The sequence below is a fragment of the Brienomyrus brachyistius genome, chromosome 1, assembly GCF_023856365.1.
Source record: "Brienomyrus brachyistius isolate T26 chromosome 1, BBRACH_0.4, whole genome shotgun sequence".
NCBI lineage: Eukaryota > Metazoa > Chordata > Actinopteri > Osteoglossiformes > Mormyridae > Brienomyrus > Brienomyrus brachyistius.
Genome location: NC_064533.1, coordinates 22,150,573 through 22,165,076, shown reverse-complemented (window position 1 = coordinate 22,165,076; position 14,504 = coordinate 22,150,573). Strand labels below are relative to the sequence as shown.

General features: G+C 44.9%; 3 protein-coding genes across 15 annotated transcripts in view; 2 read left to right on the top strand and 1 right to left on the bottom strand.

Annotated features, from left to right (window-relative positions):
* The first annotated feature begins 2,575 nt into the window (after positions 1-2,575).
* slc10a4 (solute carrier family 10 member 4) lies at positions 2,576-7,889 on the top strand. Its single transcript, XM_049027811.1, has 3 exons — positions 2,576-3,425; positions 3,900-4,110; positions 6,393-7,889. The coding sequence occupies exons 1-3, from the start codon at positions 2,863-2,865 to the stop codon at positions 6,918-6,920; spliced, it is 1,302 nt and encodes a 433-aa protein (XP_048883768.1). The 5' UTR covers positions 2,576-2,862; the 3' UTR covers positions 6,921-7,889.
* A 121-nt stretch (positions 7,890-8,010) lies between these two features.
* Positions 8,011-9,454, top strand: zar1 (zygote arrest 1). The gene is made up of 4 exons (XM_049027827.1): positions 8,011-8,722; positions 8,861-8,953; positions 9,035-9,109; positions 9,212-9,454. Exons 1-4 carry the CDS (start codon positions 8,039-8,041, stop codon positions 9,353-9,355), a joined length of 996 nt encoding a protein of 331 aa, XP_048883784.1. The 5' UTR covers positions 8,011-8,038; the 3' UTR covers positions 9,356-9,454.
* Positions 9,455-10,274: 820 nt separating this feature from the next.
* fryl (furry homolog, like) overlaps positions 10,275-14,504 on the bottom strand; it is a 62,865-nt gene continuing 58,635 nt past the window's right edge. For 11 of the 13 annotated variants that reach the window (XM_049027770.1, XM_049027783.1, XM_049027773.1 and 8 more), the window contains 4 exons: positions 13,926-13,943; positions 12,904-13,014; positions 12,411-12,604; positions 10,275-12,271 (listed from right to left, as the gene is read on the bottom strand). In XM_049027770.1, coding sequence (XP_048883727.1) covers positions 12,046-12,271; positions 12,411-12,604; positions 12,904-13,014; positions 13,926-13,943 — 549 coding nt within the window. In that variant the 3' untranslated portion in view covers positions 10,275-12,045. The remainder of the gene's footprint in view (positions 12,272-12,410; positions 12,605-12,903; positions 13,015-13,925; positions 13,944-14,504) is intronic. The other 2 variants (XM_049027713.1, XM_049027795.1) reach the window with 1 other exon arrangement.

The window sequence follows — 14,504 nt, the reverse complement described above, 5'->3', positions numbered from 1 at the left end:
AAGGAACCGTATAATTTTACATGTAGGGAGATACAAACTGCCATTTTGAACATAGGGTATATAACGGTCCTCCTACAAATATCTGAACAGTTCTGTGCCACCGATTGTCCTGTCTGACAAATACAGGCGTATTCCGCTCTGTCCAGCTGGAAGGTGATGAACGTATGCGGTATTTCTTATTACCGCATAACAAAAATCAGGAAACGTTTATGTATCGTCCTAAGTCTTTATTCAATGGATGTATATTAACCAAATTAAGCATAAGTATCCTTCTCGGGGATACAACGCTGTGGGGTCGGTTTCAGGCTTACGATTGAAAACTTGAAAATGTAACCTATCGGGTTCATGTGCGTCGCTATAGGTCTGATCACTCGGGGCTATAGGCTGGACTATTTTAAGCCTAGCCCAGGGTATTTTAGCCCCGATGCCAGTCTTCCTTCAAAAAAAAAAAAAATAAAAATCAAGCCTCATGTAAAATTCACTCAGCCCCTGTTCTGATCAATAGCTAAAAACGGGTTTCTACACAATTTTATCATCTCAAAATGAAATAATCACAGGTTACTTTAATTCAACTACCACCGGAAAAACGAGCATAATAAAAGCACGTGCTAAGCGAAAAGCGGAAAAATTAAAACCACAAATAAACATATCACCTGAAATGTACCACACGATCACATTTTCGGTGATGCTTGAATGTTACTTTACAAAACGTCAAAAATCAACACATATTGTGAATTTGGTACCACATAGCCACCGATTACGGGTAATGCTAGTTCACCAAAAATGAATCCGATCCGGGGTTATTCTGAATTTCCAGCCTCCTCTTAATCTTTCAGATTTAAAGTTTCCTTCACGAGGGGGTTCTTCTGCTTCCTATCAGTGAAATTCAGATGCTGAAATGTTCTATAATCGCGTTCCATCGGTTAATGACTTGCATCCCGTTTAGACTGAAATGTAAATCATCCTGTGCAAGAGTGCCTGTTGTATGGTATAGAAGAAATTGGAAGGCTCCTGAGCCAAGCAGACCATTGCATGCAGTGACTCCTAGCGCTGTCGGAAGCATTAAGTCGCATCGTTTGGAGTAAAACAGCCATTTACAATACCTCGACATAAGCTGTTCCGTATGGGCAGCGTGCACTCAGCGAAAACATGCTTCACTAGTAAGAAAAAGTCTCGATCGAGAAGCGTTTTAAAAATCCTTTCCTACGTTACAGGAGTTGATGACCATCTTACACGTGCATGGTCGAAAAGGTGTGACTACACGAATTTTAAATTCGTCTATGTAAACAGCTGGCCTAAGTGACACATGGCGAATTGTACGCTGTTATAGTTCGACGGAGCCCATCCTATCGCGGATGGGTAGAATCCTTTTAGAAAGGAGACTGACAGACTCCTGACTGACGTATGCCGTCTCTTTCGAGAGCTATTTTGACGTGACGAAGCTCATATCGACTACTAGCGAAAGAACGGTGCAAAAGCACCACAGCGCCAACTGACCGCACGTCTTCTACTCATTTATGTTGCGCAAAAGGGATACATTTTATTAAAAGTGCCAGAAACGTACCTCTTACGTACAACAAAAACAATACGACTCACTAGTTAATCTGAATGTTGCGTGTGCACCGAAAAACTCCAAACTTGCTCAGTGACATGCAGAAGAGTCCAGTCCAGAAGCCGATGTCCGAAATGAGTGTCAGAAAAACGACAGTCCCGTATCCGGACTGTTTTAAATCCACCTCTCATTTATTTATTCCAAGATAGTTTACGAAAATACATTATTTATAAATAAAAAATGAACACACTATGCGCGGTACATCAGTCGGACTGACGAGGGCCATTTCTAAATTGCTGAGATGATTGTTGGCACAAGATGCAAATTCTAGGTCAAAACAGGTCAATTAATTAGTACTAAGGAGGCAATCTAAACGGGACTATACGTTACCAGAACACAATGAAGTACAAAAACATAAACACTTGCTTTGTGCATCACGTACAGAATTTAATTTCACATAACTGAAGAGAGCTTAGGGCATATATGCGAGTCTGCTTTTAATAGCACTGGCATTGCAACATGTTAAAAGACTTATGCATCGCTCATGAACTTAATTTAAGACAAATATAGCGTCTAAATTAAAAAACAAAATCTAACCGTCACGCTTTCTGATGAAATAAGGATGCTAAGCGTCATTAGGGCGATTACTCGTGAACTCTGACACCCACCAGGCCTGACAATCACCGGGGGGATAACCTAGCCGGCAATTTTAACATCATTCACATTGCAGCGATTGCCTACCCGATACGCACTGTCTGGTCAGTCAAAGAAACACTATACCCCAAAATACCTGGCAAGCGCCTGAATGAAGACAACGATATATACTTGATACTATTCAATCAGAATCGGGTGTTTCTTAAATTTTTTATTAAGTGAACAATTCTCCAACTGTAACGAAATACGACTTATGGGAAACCGTAGCACGCTCGCCTACAGTCTAAAGGCATGAAAAAAACGTCGCTTTCCATTTGCAGGCGCAGATAAGCGCGACTGGATTCACCTAGACCAACCTCCATACTCCCTTCTCGACGATAAAAGACCCTTCCAACAGCGTTCGGGTCGGCTGCCACTTAGGGCGGACCAATCAGCACGGCTGGAAAACCAGCCTTCTTGACGAAATCGGTTTATAGCACAGACCACCCCTTTGATGCCCACACATTCTCCAAATAAGCCTCGGTCCTCCTTCAGCCATTGGCGACAAGAAACTGTGACGATGCATCGCTAGGGGACCCGATTGCTCCGCTCGGACCAACAGGGGACACATACCCTACATTATCTGATAAACTCTCTAGGGAGGTTTCTCAGGTAACATGATGGAAAATCTAAGCGTTGCAGAAAATGAAACTTTTTTGCCGGTGAACATAACTGCTTTTTCTAACTTAACCAAAAATGAGGAGAACATCACGCAAGCTTCTAACAGGTTTTCCGAAGACATTGTCAGCGCTGGATTACAAGTCACCAGTGATCCGATATCACTGATGACCAGCGCTTTGAAAAATACCGCCCCAGTGCACTTTCTTGGAGATCACCCTCCTGTCACCTATGCCACCGACAAACTTGTTGTTGCGTTTTGGGATTCTCCGCTAAGCCACGGTATCAATGTATTTGTGGGGATGGTTTTTTGCTTTACGATGCTCGGCTTGGGCTGCACCGTTGAAATCAGCCAGCTCGGGGACCACATCCGCAGGCCTATCGGAGTGCTGCTGGCTCTTGTGTGCCAGTTCGCCATCATGCCCCTGGTGGCGTTCCTCTTGGCCTTAGCCTTTTCACTGGACGATGTAGCAGCTATCGCAGTGCTACTGTGTGGTTGCTGTCCCGGCGGGAACCTGTCCAACATTTTAACTCTCCTGGTTAACGGAGAGATGAACTTGAGGTAAGCGCGCGCCTACCCGCCTACCTCGCGCTCAAGTCGGACAGTTCCAAAATCAAATTTAGACTATAATGGTAAAATATATTTAATCAAATGGATCTATACGGTTTCAAATTACCCTGAGTACCTTGAATTTTATTCCATCGCGCTATGAATTAAGTGCAGTCCATGGATGAGTTTGTGTCTTTAAACGACTACATACATGGCATCTTGGTTTGAGAATATTTTGAGAAAAAATATAGATGCGCATTTAAACAAATTTATATGCATTTCAGTAAAAACAGAACTGTTTGTTTATAAATAACTCAATTACCAATGTCGTATCTTTAAATATCTCATATATATGAATGATACGTATTTGAAACAAGGTAAGTCAGAGAGAAATCAAGAAATATGTCGTGTTTTAAGAATTGGAACACTTCTTTAGAGCCATAGCAGTAACTACACACGATAACGGGTCCCCCTTCTGTCCTCCAGCGTGGTCATGACCATTTCTTCCACTCTGCTGGCGCTGGTGCTCATGCCGCTCTGCCTGTGGTTGTACAGCCGCGCCTGGATCAACACCCCAGTTGTGAACCTCTTGCCTTTTGGAGCGATCATCCTTACTCTGTGCAGCACGTTAATCCCCATCAGTTGTGGCGTGGCTCTCAGATACCGCTACACACGGATCGCTGACATAATCTTAAAGGTAATTTTACAAACGCTCCCAAAACCCATTCGGCAACTCTCATCTTCTCTCATTACTAAAACTAACCCCCGAAACGCCCTTTTGGCATGTATATCCGAGTAGTTTATCTTACGACCTTATTATACCGAATGATACAACCTAAACACAATATGGGCCAAATAATTACAATAAAAAACAACAAGATTTTCATAGAAACGCTAATACCGTTCGGGTCATTCAAATATTTGTCGGATAAGTTCTGTTTAATTACCTGAATCGTGATAATGTCAACAACAAAAAATACGCATTAGAGGCGTTACTAGAATGTCTAGACTTACATGCCTTCCTCGATAACGTTGGTGAGTTGTAGTATCCCACTTAAAGCCATTCATTGTTAAAGGGTACAATGTGCTTACAAACGGGCACGGATATCTCAGCTATAACGGGCTCAAAAAACAAATAAAAACATTATTGTTATTAGCAGTATTTATTTAACGTAACATCTGTCATACGATACTGAAAACAATATTTGAATTAAATAATGGTTTGGTTGTTGTATGAAAAAAAGCACAATAATTCGTTATTTCTTAAAAATGGTGGAAATTCAGCTGTATCACTTCCAATATGGGGTTCCAGAAAGTCCACAAAGTCAACATCAAAAATTACAATGTGTTGTAAGATTCCATTCAATAATTAAAAAAAACCTAGAATTTGAGCCAACTGTTTACCCCATTCTTCCACAAGTCGGTGTTACACTGTTTACTGGATATATTGCAGGTTTTTTTCAGCTGGGCCCTGAACCACCTGATTGAAGTAATTGCCTTGAGTGAATTTCATTGAACTACATATCTGAGCCCTTAATTGTGTAATGAAGGCTGGAAAAGTTTCTGGACTCTGGCCTCTAAGATGATAATTGAATCTGTGGGATGTAGAGTCCGTATCTGGACTTCTAAGTATAGAAGAGCACACTAAAGACTGAGTCATGGAAGTAATACTGTAGCAACTGCCTCAGCTACTTCACACTAGTTACACACCCTGAAATTTGAACCAAAGTAACCAAACAAAGTTGCTCTTTTCTGAGATGAATTATCGGACAAAAAAAATGCTTTATATTGAGTAAATACAGAGAATAGTTTATAACTTTGGAAATCCATTCTATTTTATACTAATTTGTATCTCGTTAATTATTAGAAAAAGAATTTCTTTCAAAAATCCATTCTGTAACTCTTAAAATTGCAATGACCAGTATGTTAGACAATTTAACCTCCTCCAGAAACTGCAAAGAGGCAGACCCCCCAGGAGGGGTCAGTGTAGGTTTAGGGTTATTCTGCTCCTGCCAATTATCTACTGGCACACTGTAATAGGGTATGGCCTAACAAAAGCACAAAATGAAGGGTGGGCGGTTTAGTCGATGTGTGTCAGGGGCAATCTGGAACAAAGTGGTAAGGCAAACACAAGGTCAATGACCCCCACAGAGTGACGTCACACACTGCATAAATCTAAGCAATGCAAGTCAGCATCACTACCATTAACGATGACATGATTTAATAACAGTAGCTCATGTGGGGGCTGGCTGATTAATTTGTCCACAGGATTTATTGCATCCTCTACCACTGTCATACATAAATGTCTAGGTTACACTTCAGTTCTTTTAGTTTAATTCTACAAATATAACAGATTTATAAAAGAACGTCGACAAAAACGTAATGCAAGTACCAAAGCACAGTATCCTTTGGCAGAAGCACCACTAGGATCTAAAGGCATCTGGGCCATAGCGACAGATGCAGATGTCAGGGCCAATGAATAAGGCTCTCTTTGTCACATGATTTTGGTGTTAAGTCAACTTTAGCCTACAATTTCACTTGAAACCGTACTTTAATTTTTACTTCATTTCACAAAGCATGCCGAGGTCTACACAAAAGAATATCAGTCACAACTAAGTGTACGTTAGCGATTTTGACTCAGTATAAGGAAAATGCAATCACCTGATACAATGGTAAAACCCTATGTAGCACATATCCCTACCAGAATCATTAACAATGCAAACTTACCATAAGTAAAAAGAAAAAAAAAACCCTTCTGTGTCCTTTTAACCTTGACGACATGCCAACCACTAAACATCTAGAGTTTAAGCAACACCTTCATAGCCTCTTTCTATAGGTGGTGGGCTCTCCAAATTTACTACTGAAACCCACTGTGAAAATTATCAGGTGTTTTGCCAGTATTATTGCTTGCCAATGGATGTAAAGTATCTATACAAATCATACTCATGTGATCTGATGTGCATATTGTGTTTTGAACAGATCTCACTGTGGTCCTTGCTGGTGACCCTGGTGATGCTGTTCTTCATGACAGGTGCCATGCTGGGCCCTGAGCTCATATCTAAGATCCCACCCTCTGTGTACCTGGTGGCGGTGCTCATGCCACTTTCCGGCTATGCCGGAGGCTACGGCCTGGCTGCTCTGCTCGACCTTCCTCCTAACAGCCGTCGGACTGTCTCCCTGGAAACCGGCTGCCAGAATGTACAGCTCTGTACCGCCATCCTCAAACTGGCCTTTCCGCCTGATCTGATGGGTGGAATGTACATGTTCCCACTCCTCTACGCACTCTTCCAGGCGGCCGAAGCCGCCGTCTTCATACTGGTCTACAGGATTTACCGGAGAGAAGTCCTTCACAAACAAGAATTTCCAGAAGATGGTGACGATACGAACATCACGTATAAGACACTGAGAGAAGAGGAAAATGGTTTTGATACTGCTTATGGAGCAGTGACAGTGAGCGACCCGAATTCTATTATGATGGAACCCCAGCCAACCCCGTCTGAGGTTTAACATCAATCACAACACCATCACTAGCATCTTTTGAGCACCCATGGAGTCAATATATACATTGCTGTTGTATAACCCACAATGCCCATGCATACATTTACCATTTGCATGGCAAAAGATGCATTTATCAGCATAATGCCCATAGAAACATCAGCTTTGTGATGAATGGTATAAAAGCAACGGCTGGAATATTATTATTAAGAAAGTACTGCAGCCATATTATTTCAACAGTCATTCCCTCTTAAGGTGCACCAGTAACTTTCAGTATTCATAATTTTCTACAAATGGGCATAAAGCAAATTAAGTATTATTTGTTGAAATGTATATTCAAAAAATGTATATTTAAACTAGCCTCAACTATCATAAGGTTATAATTCGAAAAACAAAAAATGTCAAGGTGAACGAACATGCTTGAAGTTATGTGTAAAAACTGGCTGTAGATTGTGGAAGCTGGCATCACTAAAGTGTAAGTGTATTTATGTGTTCTATATTCATACACATCACAATCGGTCTGAGACTGTGGTGATTTACTGTTACCCCCAGCGGACTCTGGATTCATAAGCCACCAATGGTAAGCTCTGCTAAGCAGAGCATGGAGAGTGTTGAGTAGCTAGCATCCAGGACAAATGCAGAACTTACGTTTTGATTTCTCAGGGCCACATTGGCTGTGTCCTACTGACCTTCGAATGTGAGACAGCAAAATCCTCAACAAATCCAAATATTTCTGTAATATGCATTAACATATAATAATTTAATAAACATACATTAAAAACAACGGCCGCTGCCATCTACTGTGTTTTTCATTAACTACATCACAGCAGTATAACAAAAGCCTGGACACCTAATCCTGGACCTCTTATTCTGACAGATGTATCAAAAAACAAACCTAAACAGTAACATTAGCTGAACCCTGTACCATATCGATACACTGTTAGTGAACAGAATTAAATTATACATAACGAACCGCAAATTCCGACTGACCTCCAAACGCTTACGTCCCGGGGCATGTGGTAACAAGCCTAATCAGCATAGGAAATGAAGGACACCGGGGAATTAAAAGTAATCGACGGCTCTGGCCTATTTAAATTGGTAAACCCACACACTTAGGTTGGCTTAGCATTATGGCTACATATGGTGACGAGTCACTAGACAGCTACCTATACTCAGCGTATAATCCATACGCTTGCCGCTTCCTCAATACCAAGCCGAAAGGCGGCGGCTGGCGGCACAAGAGTTATTTAGCGAGCTATGGCGACGGCGAAACTTATTTTGATAATCACCAGAGAGCGCAGCTTAAGTCCATATTGTCCCAAATCAACCCCAACCTCACCCCCCGGCTGAGAAAGGCCAACACTAAAGATGTCGGGGTGCAGGTAAACCCCAAAACTGACGCCTCCGTTCAGTGCTCCCTGGGGCCTCGGACACTACTGGCTCGGAGGCGGGAGACATTTCGGAAACGGAGGCAGGACGCTGAGGCGCCCGGAAGCCCGGTGAGCACCGTGCGCTATCCGCGCACCTTGGCAGTGTACTCCCCCATCGCTTCTAGGAGGCTGACCTCTTTCCTGGAGAATGACGCAGAGCAGGTGTTGGCCGAGGAGCAGTCTGGAAGTGCGGAGAGAGGCGAGGACCAGGAGAGCGAGAAAAATGAGGTGGAAGCCGAAGCCGAGAAAGCGAGCGACGAAATACCGGACGACCAGCTCCGCCAGCAGCAAGACGCCTGCGAGAAAACCGAGGACTCCTCCAAACCCGAGGAAGCCCCAAAGAACCAAGATGGCGCCCAATCAAAGGCGCGCGTAAGATTCCAGGTGACACTGCTTGCGCAAATAACCCCTAAGTGTGGAAGCTGATCTCTGCGGGTGTAGCGCAGCTTTCAGATTTAAGCACTTAAATAAAATACTAAGCTCAATGTGGCAGTCATTGTAATGCTACTCTATACTCCAAAGTTCTTAGAACAGAAGTACGGATACTATCACTGCAAAGACTGCAACCTGCGATGGGAGAGCGCATACGTCTGGTGTGTGCAGGGCACCAACAAGGTATGGGTAAAAACGACCGTAAAATGTTAAAGTAGCCAATTGGTTGTGTAAACTCTTCAGAACAGCCTATCGTTTTTCCAGGTCTACTTCAAGCAATTCTGTAGAACATGCCAGAAGCCTTACAATCCGTACCGCGTGGAGGATATCACTTGTCAGGTAGAGTGCGTTGACCTCCGGTAGTCCGCTAGATGAGCTGAAGTAATTGATTTTATGAGATGGGGGCGAATCGTTGCCTCACGCTTTAACCCTTCCCGACAGAATTGCAAGCGGGCGCGCTGTACATGCCCGGTAACGCCGCGTCACGTGGACCCCAAACGCCCGCATCGCCAGGACCTGTGCGGCCGCTGCAAGGGCAAGCGCCTTTCCTGCGACAGCACGTTCAGCTTCAAATACATCATCTAACATGTTTCCCGCAGTCCTGGTTGCAGCCGTGTTTCAGTAAATGGTGCCTCTGTCTTCAACCTAAATGAGATGTAAAATAAACAGCATTGATTCATTGCATCATGTGTCCAGTGCTCTTTTGAAATGGCTTTAGTTTGGCCTGCTTGTCCCTTGGTAATACCACTTACCCAGAATGGTTTCCAATCTGAAAAGGTATGAGCCTTCATTACCAGTGATTTACATTTGGATTGGTGGGTGGCTGCTGGATATTCACTTTTGATGGTTGAACAGCAACTGTTTAAATTTAGGGGCTGTACTGGAAGACGAGATGCATCAAGGCTGCCTCATTTGAAGGCTCCTTCAAATGTGGCATAAAATGACCCTTTGTAGAGTTGAGGGACATACCTCTTGGATCCTTTACAGTCTAACATCCCAAGATTCAATGTGTGGACTTCCTTGGGGAGGGGAACAAAGAATGTGGACTGTCAAATACTTGTTCAAGCTCATTGCAGTGTTTCATGAGCAAATGAAGCTGCACTAACCCCTCCTGAAAGCTGATTGGCCTCTGGTAGGTTCCCTCCCATGTCACTTATTCAGAACATATAAAGGTTGGTCTACTTTAAAATCTAAAGTGCCCCTGGCTAGGTTGGTCCAACTGGTGAACTTTACCGGATGTGATTGGCGGTGTACAACAATCCCTTAAGGTGTACACTGAAGAGGCTCCCCATCAGATTTCAAATTGAATTCCAGGAAGTATACATGTAAAATCTACAGATTTAAAACTAAAATCTAATATTACATTTCCTAGCTAAGCCAAGAGATTGGCTGAAATTTTCCAAAGACCTGCCAAATCGATTCTGCCTGACAAAGCTGGTGTAAGCACTGCATGTACCCCCCCCCCCCAAATGAAGCGAGTACAACAGGAAAGAGTACAACTGGCTGATTTAAATGGTTCTTTAATAAACATTTCAAATGAATTAAATACCTTTTAAAATAAATAACAGCGGAGAGGCCACAGCAGAGCTAGCCCCTAGGTGGGAGCAGAGTGAGAATATGTGCATGTAGGAGCTCCTCCACATCGCCCATTCCCAGGCGTAATACCCAGCAGCCTCTGCCAGGCCTCACATGTGGGCACACACGTGGCTCACAGCTGGCGAGCAGGGAGCAGACCGCTGTACAGAAGGTGCTACCACGTCAGAGTTGCTCTGCTCTCCAAACATCCCTCCACGCAGTCAAAAGCCAGAGTTAAGCAGAACACATACATGTGGTCAGGCTTTATCTATGAAGAAGGCTGGTATGAGATAGAAAAAAAAATGTGTAATGCACCTCTAAATAAAAACTATTTTCCCAGTAAATAATATACCCATTAAATAATTAAGAACAGCATTCAAAAGTACCAAACAGCCAACAGAAGAGTTCCCTGTAAGGGCCGAGTACAGTGATCATTTTAATGTGCCGTGACACAGGTTTTTTAATATAGTTCATGTCCCTGCGCTTTGGCAGAAAGCACAGTGCCTTTCAAAAGCACAGCAGAGCTAACATGGATGAACGCGGGCTACAGTTTCTTTGCAGAACACAGTGCTGCGACGCGCCATCAGTAACCCCCCCCCCCCCAGGTCAAGCAGAACCAACATGAAGATCACAGTGAAGTGGAGGAATGCATAATGTCCAGGCAGGCCCAGGCATCTTTATCCCAGTTCCAAGGAAAGTGAGTTTTCCACACCTTCCTCGTCCTCGGTGCAGGCTGGCCGCCAAGCAAGCGTTCAGAGGCACGGTCGACGAGTAAAGGCATCAAGACCGCCCTCCACGTAGACCATGACCACAGCCAAACAAGGGTTGGTTGTGACATATTGATGTGGGAAAAAAAAAAATGACGATGGAGCGGTTCGGTTAGCGATAATTCCATCTGGTCCCTCCCAAAAAAACGCTTTATACACCTACTCTGGAATAACAGTGCATTGCACAAATATACAAGAAAAAAAAAATACTGGTTTTACACTATACATTTCTAAAATATATACAGAGTAAAATAAGTTACCATCGTTTTATAATGAGTCGGTTTGCACTTAGCGTGTGCATAAATCTGAGATTATGGGTGCTTGTGTGTCTGTACACGCACACACACCCACCCACATACACACCTCTCTAAAGGCAACTACCATTTTGGTTACCTACAATCAGATTTCATTAGAGAAAACTCCAAGCGAGGAAGTAGCCCGACCCCTAGAGGTGGCTGATAGGAATAACATGGGGGGGGGGGGGGGGGGGCACTCAGGAAACATTCACAAACTAGGTTTAGCTGATTAAAAAATAAAAATTTCTCCAAAAAAATACTCTTGCAGTGCGTTCTCTTCCAAGCATGCATTTGAAAGCTTTTCTGGTTATCAGTCCTTGAAGCAGAGATATCTCCATTATGCCAGCCCCCCCGTATTCTAGGGCATAACCCTAGCCGCCCAGTGGTCCTGGAAGCCTTGAGGGTCATTCCGCTGAGAGTCCTCTAGCAGGCGCTATCATCCATCTGCTTCCACGCCATAAGGTCACCTCGAAGCATTATTGCGGCTGAACATAGCGTTGGCTTATTGTGAGGAGGAGACTAGTTTATACATATATACATAGGTACACCCACACACGCAAACACCCCCTGCAAACGCTCACACACAACAGATTCCCGGAAGTCCTTTAGCCCTTAGACATCTGGAGGCTCAGCTGACTCAGAAGCCGACGCTGACGGGGGGACTCTGGGCCAGGCGCAGCGACTCACGGATCTGCAGGTTAAGCTGTGTGAGCAGGCCGCTGGCCTGGGAGAGGTCTCGGCTGGGCCCCACCACCGCCAGGCAGCCCGTCTGGCCCAGGCTCTGGTGCCGGAAGTAGATGTGTAGCAGCGTCTGGACCGCGTCGTCTGTGTCGCTGCCGAAGATGTCACTGGGCCATCGAGACCTGCCCACAGAAAGGCGACAGATTAAAAGATTTCAGTTTCAGATAAAAAGCACCGATACGAAGCGCAAACTGCCAACTCCTAATGATTTTGTGCCAGAGGAGGATTAGGGAGATAAAAGCAGCATCACTTGGTGATTACCTGAAGGTTTTGACTTGCGCCAGTGCGGCGCTGAAGTCCCGCCCCCTCAGGGACTCGATTAGGGAATGGATGGCATTCTCAGTGTCAGCCTGAGCCATCTCGGGCAAAGTTACTTCCTCCTGTCTATCTCCCAGAGACTCTGCCTCCTTAAGACAGCTCTCCAAGAGAGCCAACTCCTCAGACATATTTGTTACCTAGAGGAGAACACATGACTTGGTAACTTACAGAAATCACATGCCGTACACAAGAAGGATAGTAGGAAGGCAACAAGGTAGACAGAGAAAAGTGTGAGACAGACAGACAGACAGACAGACAGGCAGGCAGGCAAAGACAGGTAGCCAGATAGCTTCAATGTTGTCTGGCTGTCTATTAGATGACAAAGTTTGATAGTCTCTACAAACCCACCTTTCATGGAGCAACTCCACCCCAGAGTATGTGTGTATAAGACCTCCATGTCCAGACCGACCCGGACCGACATGCCTCGCCTGCTTACCTCGGCCTCCCTCTTGATGGTGTCCACCCGGCTGATGAGCTTGCAGTAGGCCTGGAAAAGCAGCAGCAGCTGGAAATGTAGCTTGTAGAGCCTGCGGCAGAGCTCTAGCTCCTGGTACGGAAGGAGAGGAGCGTCATCACAAACAATCGGCTCACTTGCACTCCCACATACACACGCTCCATAAATATGTGCATGATTAGAGATGGCAGGAGGTTAGCAGCTCCTAGAGGGGACGCAGCACTTGCTAACCCCAGGCGAGGGAGCTCTGTTTGCCTCTGTTTATGGGGGGAGGGAGAAAAAGGGGAAAAAAAAAAGACAAGCATGCAGGTTACACCTATGGGATGGAAACAGCCTGCCTAGCCCCCACGAGTTTCTTGAAGCATCTAGAACCAAGCGTGAAGACATCTGCTGGGCTGGGAATATGTAAAAAGGTGTAGGAGAGTTAGTGCTAAGTGGAGGATAGGCACACGTTTTGCCAATGGCAACCAGCAACCTTTAGGCACCTGAGAGGTCTGCAGGTAAGCTTTAAGCCACTACCAGCTGTTAGGCCCTCTGTAATGTCTCACCCCCACCCCACCCTGACCCAAACATCACTGTTCCCATTCACCCAATCCAAATATAAAAGTTGGTAGACGACAAACACCACACCGCTGCCTAGGAGACCACGTGGGAGGGGCTTGCGCTGTTCATCAGACTGCTAATCACAACAACGAGGTCAGGGTACACATTTGCATTAATAAGCATACAATTTCCACAAGAAATGATTGGCGATGGAGTCTTATAAGGTGTTAAGAGACTGACGGGGGGGGGGGGGGGGGGGAGAGGAGGGGGGGGGGCTTTTGCAGTGTTAGATTCTTGTGTTATGAGATGGAGGGGGTGGGGCTGACATCATTGGGCGGAGTCAGAACAGAAAGGGAGGGAGTTGGCAAGCGGCAGGACTGCGCAGACACACACACACACAAATGGAATGATTGGTCTGCTGTCCTGAGCTAAGTAGACAGTCTAGAACGAGAGGCACTTACTGCCAGAGCTTCCATTTGCTAAGCAAGGAGAGTGAGCAGGTCACAAAAAAAAAAAGAAGATAGGGTGGGGGGGGGGGGGGGGGTGGGGGTGGGGTGGGGGGGGAGAAAGACCAAGAATTAGTGAGTCCTAAGGAGAGAAGGGACAGGATTCACCATTGTGTGTATTGAAATAAACCATCAGGACATCACAGTACACCATTGCTCTACAAAGACACACACACACAGCCAGCAGGCCGCTTGGGGACAGCTGCTACCGATCGCTCTTCTGAGTAGTGAACCGGAAAAGGAGAGGAGATGAAAATATTATAGAGGGACTGCTTCTTTAAAAGTCTACTCAGGCTGCCTGAGGGTGACTTGTTCTTGGCACCCAAGCTGCAGTCTTGCGATGCCAAAGCCTGCTCCGGGATGGTGTCCTTGGGGATCAATATCAGGGTCTGTCCCCACACTCCCAGTACTGCAGGGCTGGCTACTGCAAACTGACTCTTCAAATATAAGCGAGTGACCTTGATGTTATTTTATTGGGTCGCATTGTGTGATCCGGATGACATATTAAAACTAGAATTTGAAATTTCCTTTCAA

Bases quoted from the DNA above. Each gene is read 5' to 3' on its own strand.
- slc10a4 (XM_049027811.1), top strand. From the start codon at position 2,863: ATGATGGAAAATCTAAGCGTTGCAGAAAATGAAACTTTTTTGCCGGTG. The intron at 3,426-3,899 runs GTAAGCGCGCGC...TCTGTCCTCCAG, and splicing joins AACGGAGAGATGAACTTGAG to CGTGGTCATGACCATTTCTT. The intron at 4,111-6,392 runs GTAATTTTACAA...TGTTTTGAACAG, and splicing joins TCGCTGACATAATCTTAAAG to ATCTCACTGTGGTCCTTGCT.
- zar1 (XM_049027827.1), top strand. From the start codon at position 8,039: ATGGCTACATATGGTGACGAGTCACTAGACAGCTACCTATACTCAGCG. The intron at 8,954-9,034 runs GTATGGGTAAAA...TCGTTTTTCCAG, and splicing joins GTGTGCAGGGCACCAACAAG to GTCTACTTCAAGCAATTCTG. The intron at 9,110-9,211 runs GTAGAGTGCGTT...CCTTCCCGACAG, and splicing joins TGGAGGATATCACTTGTCAG to AATTGCAAGCGGGCGCGCTG.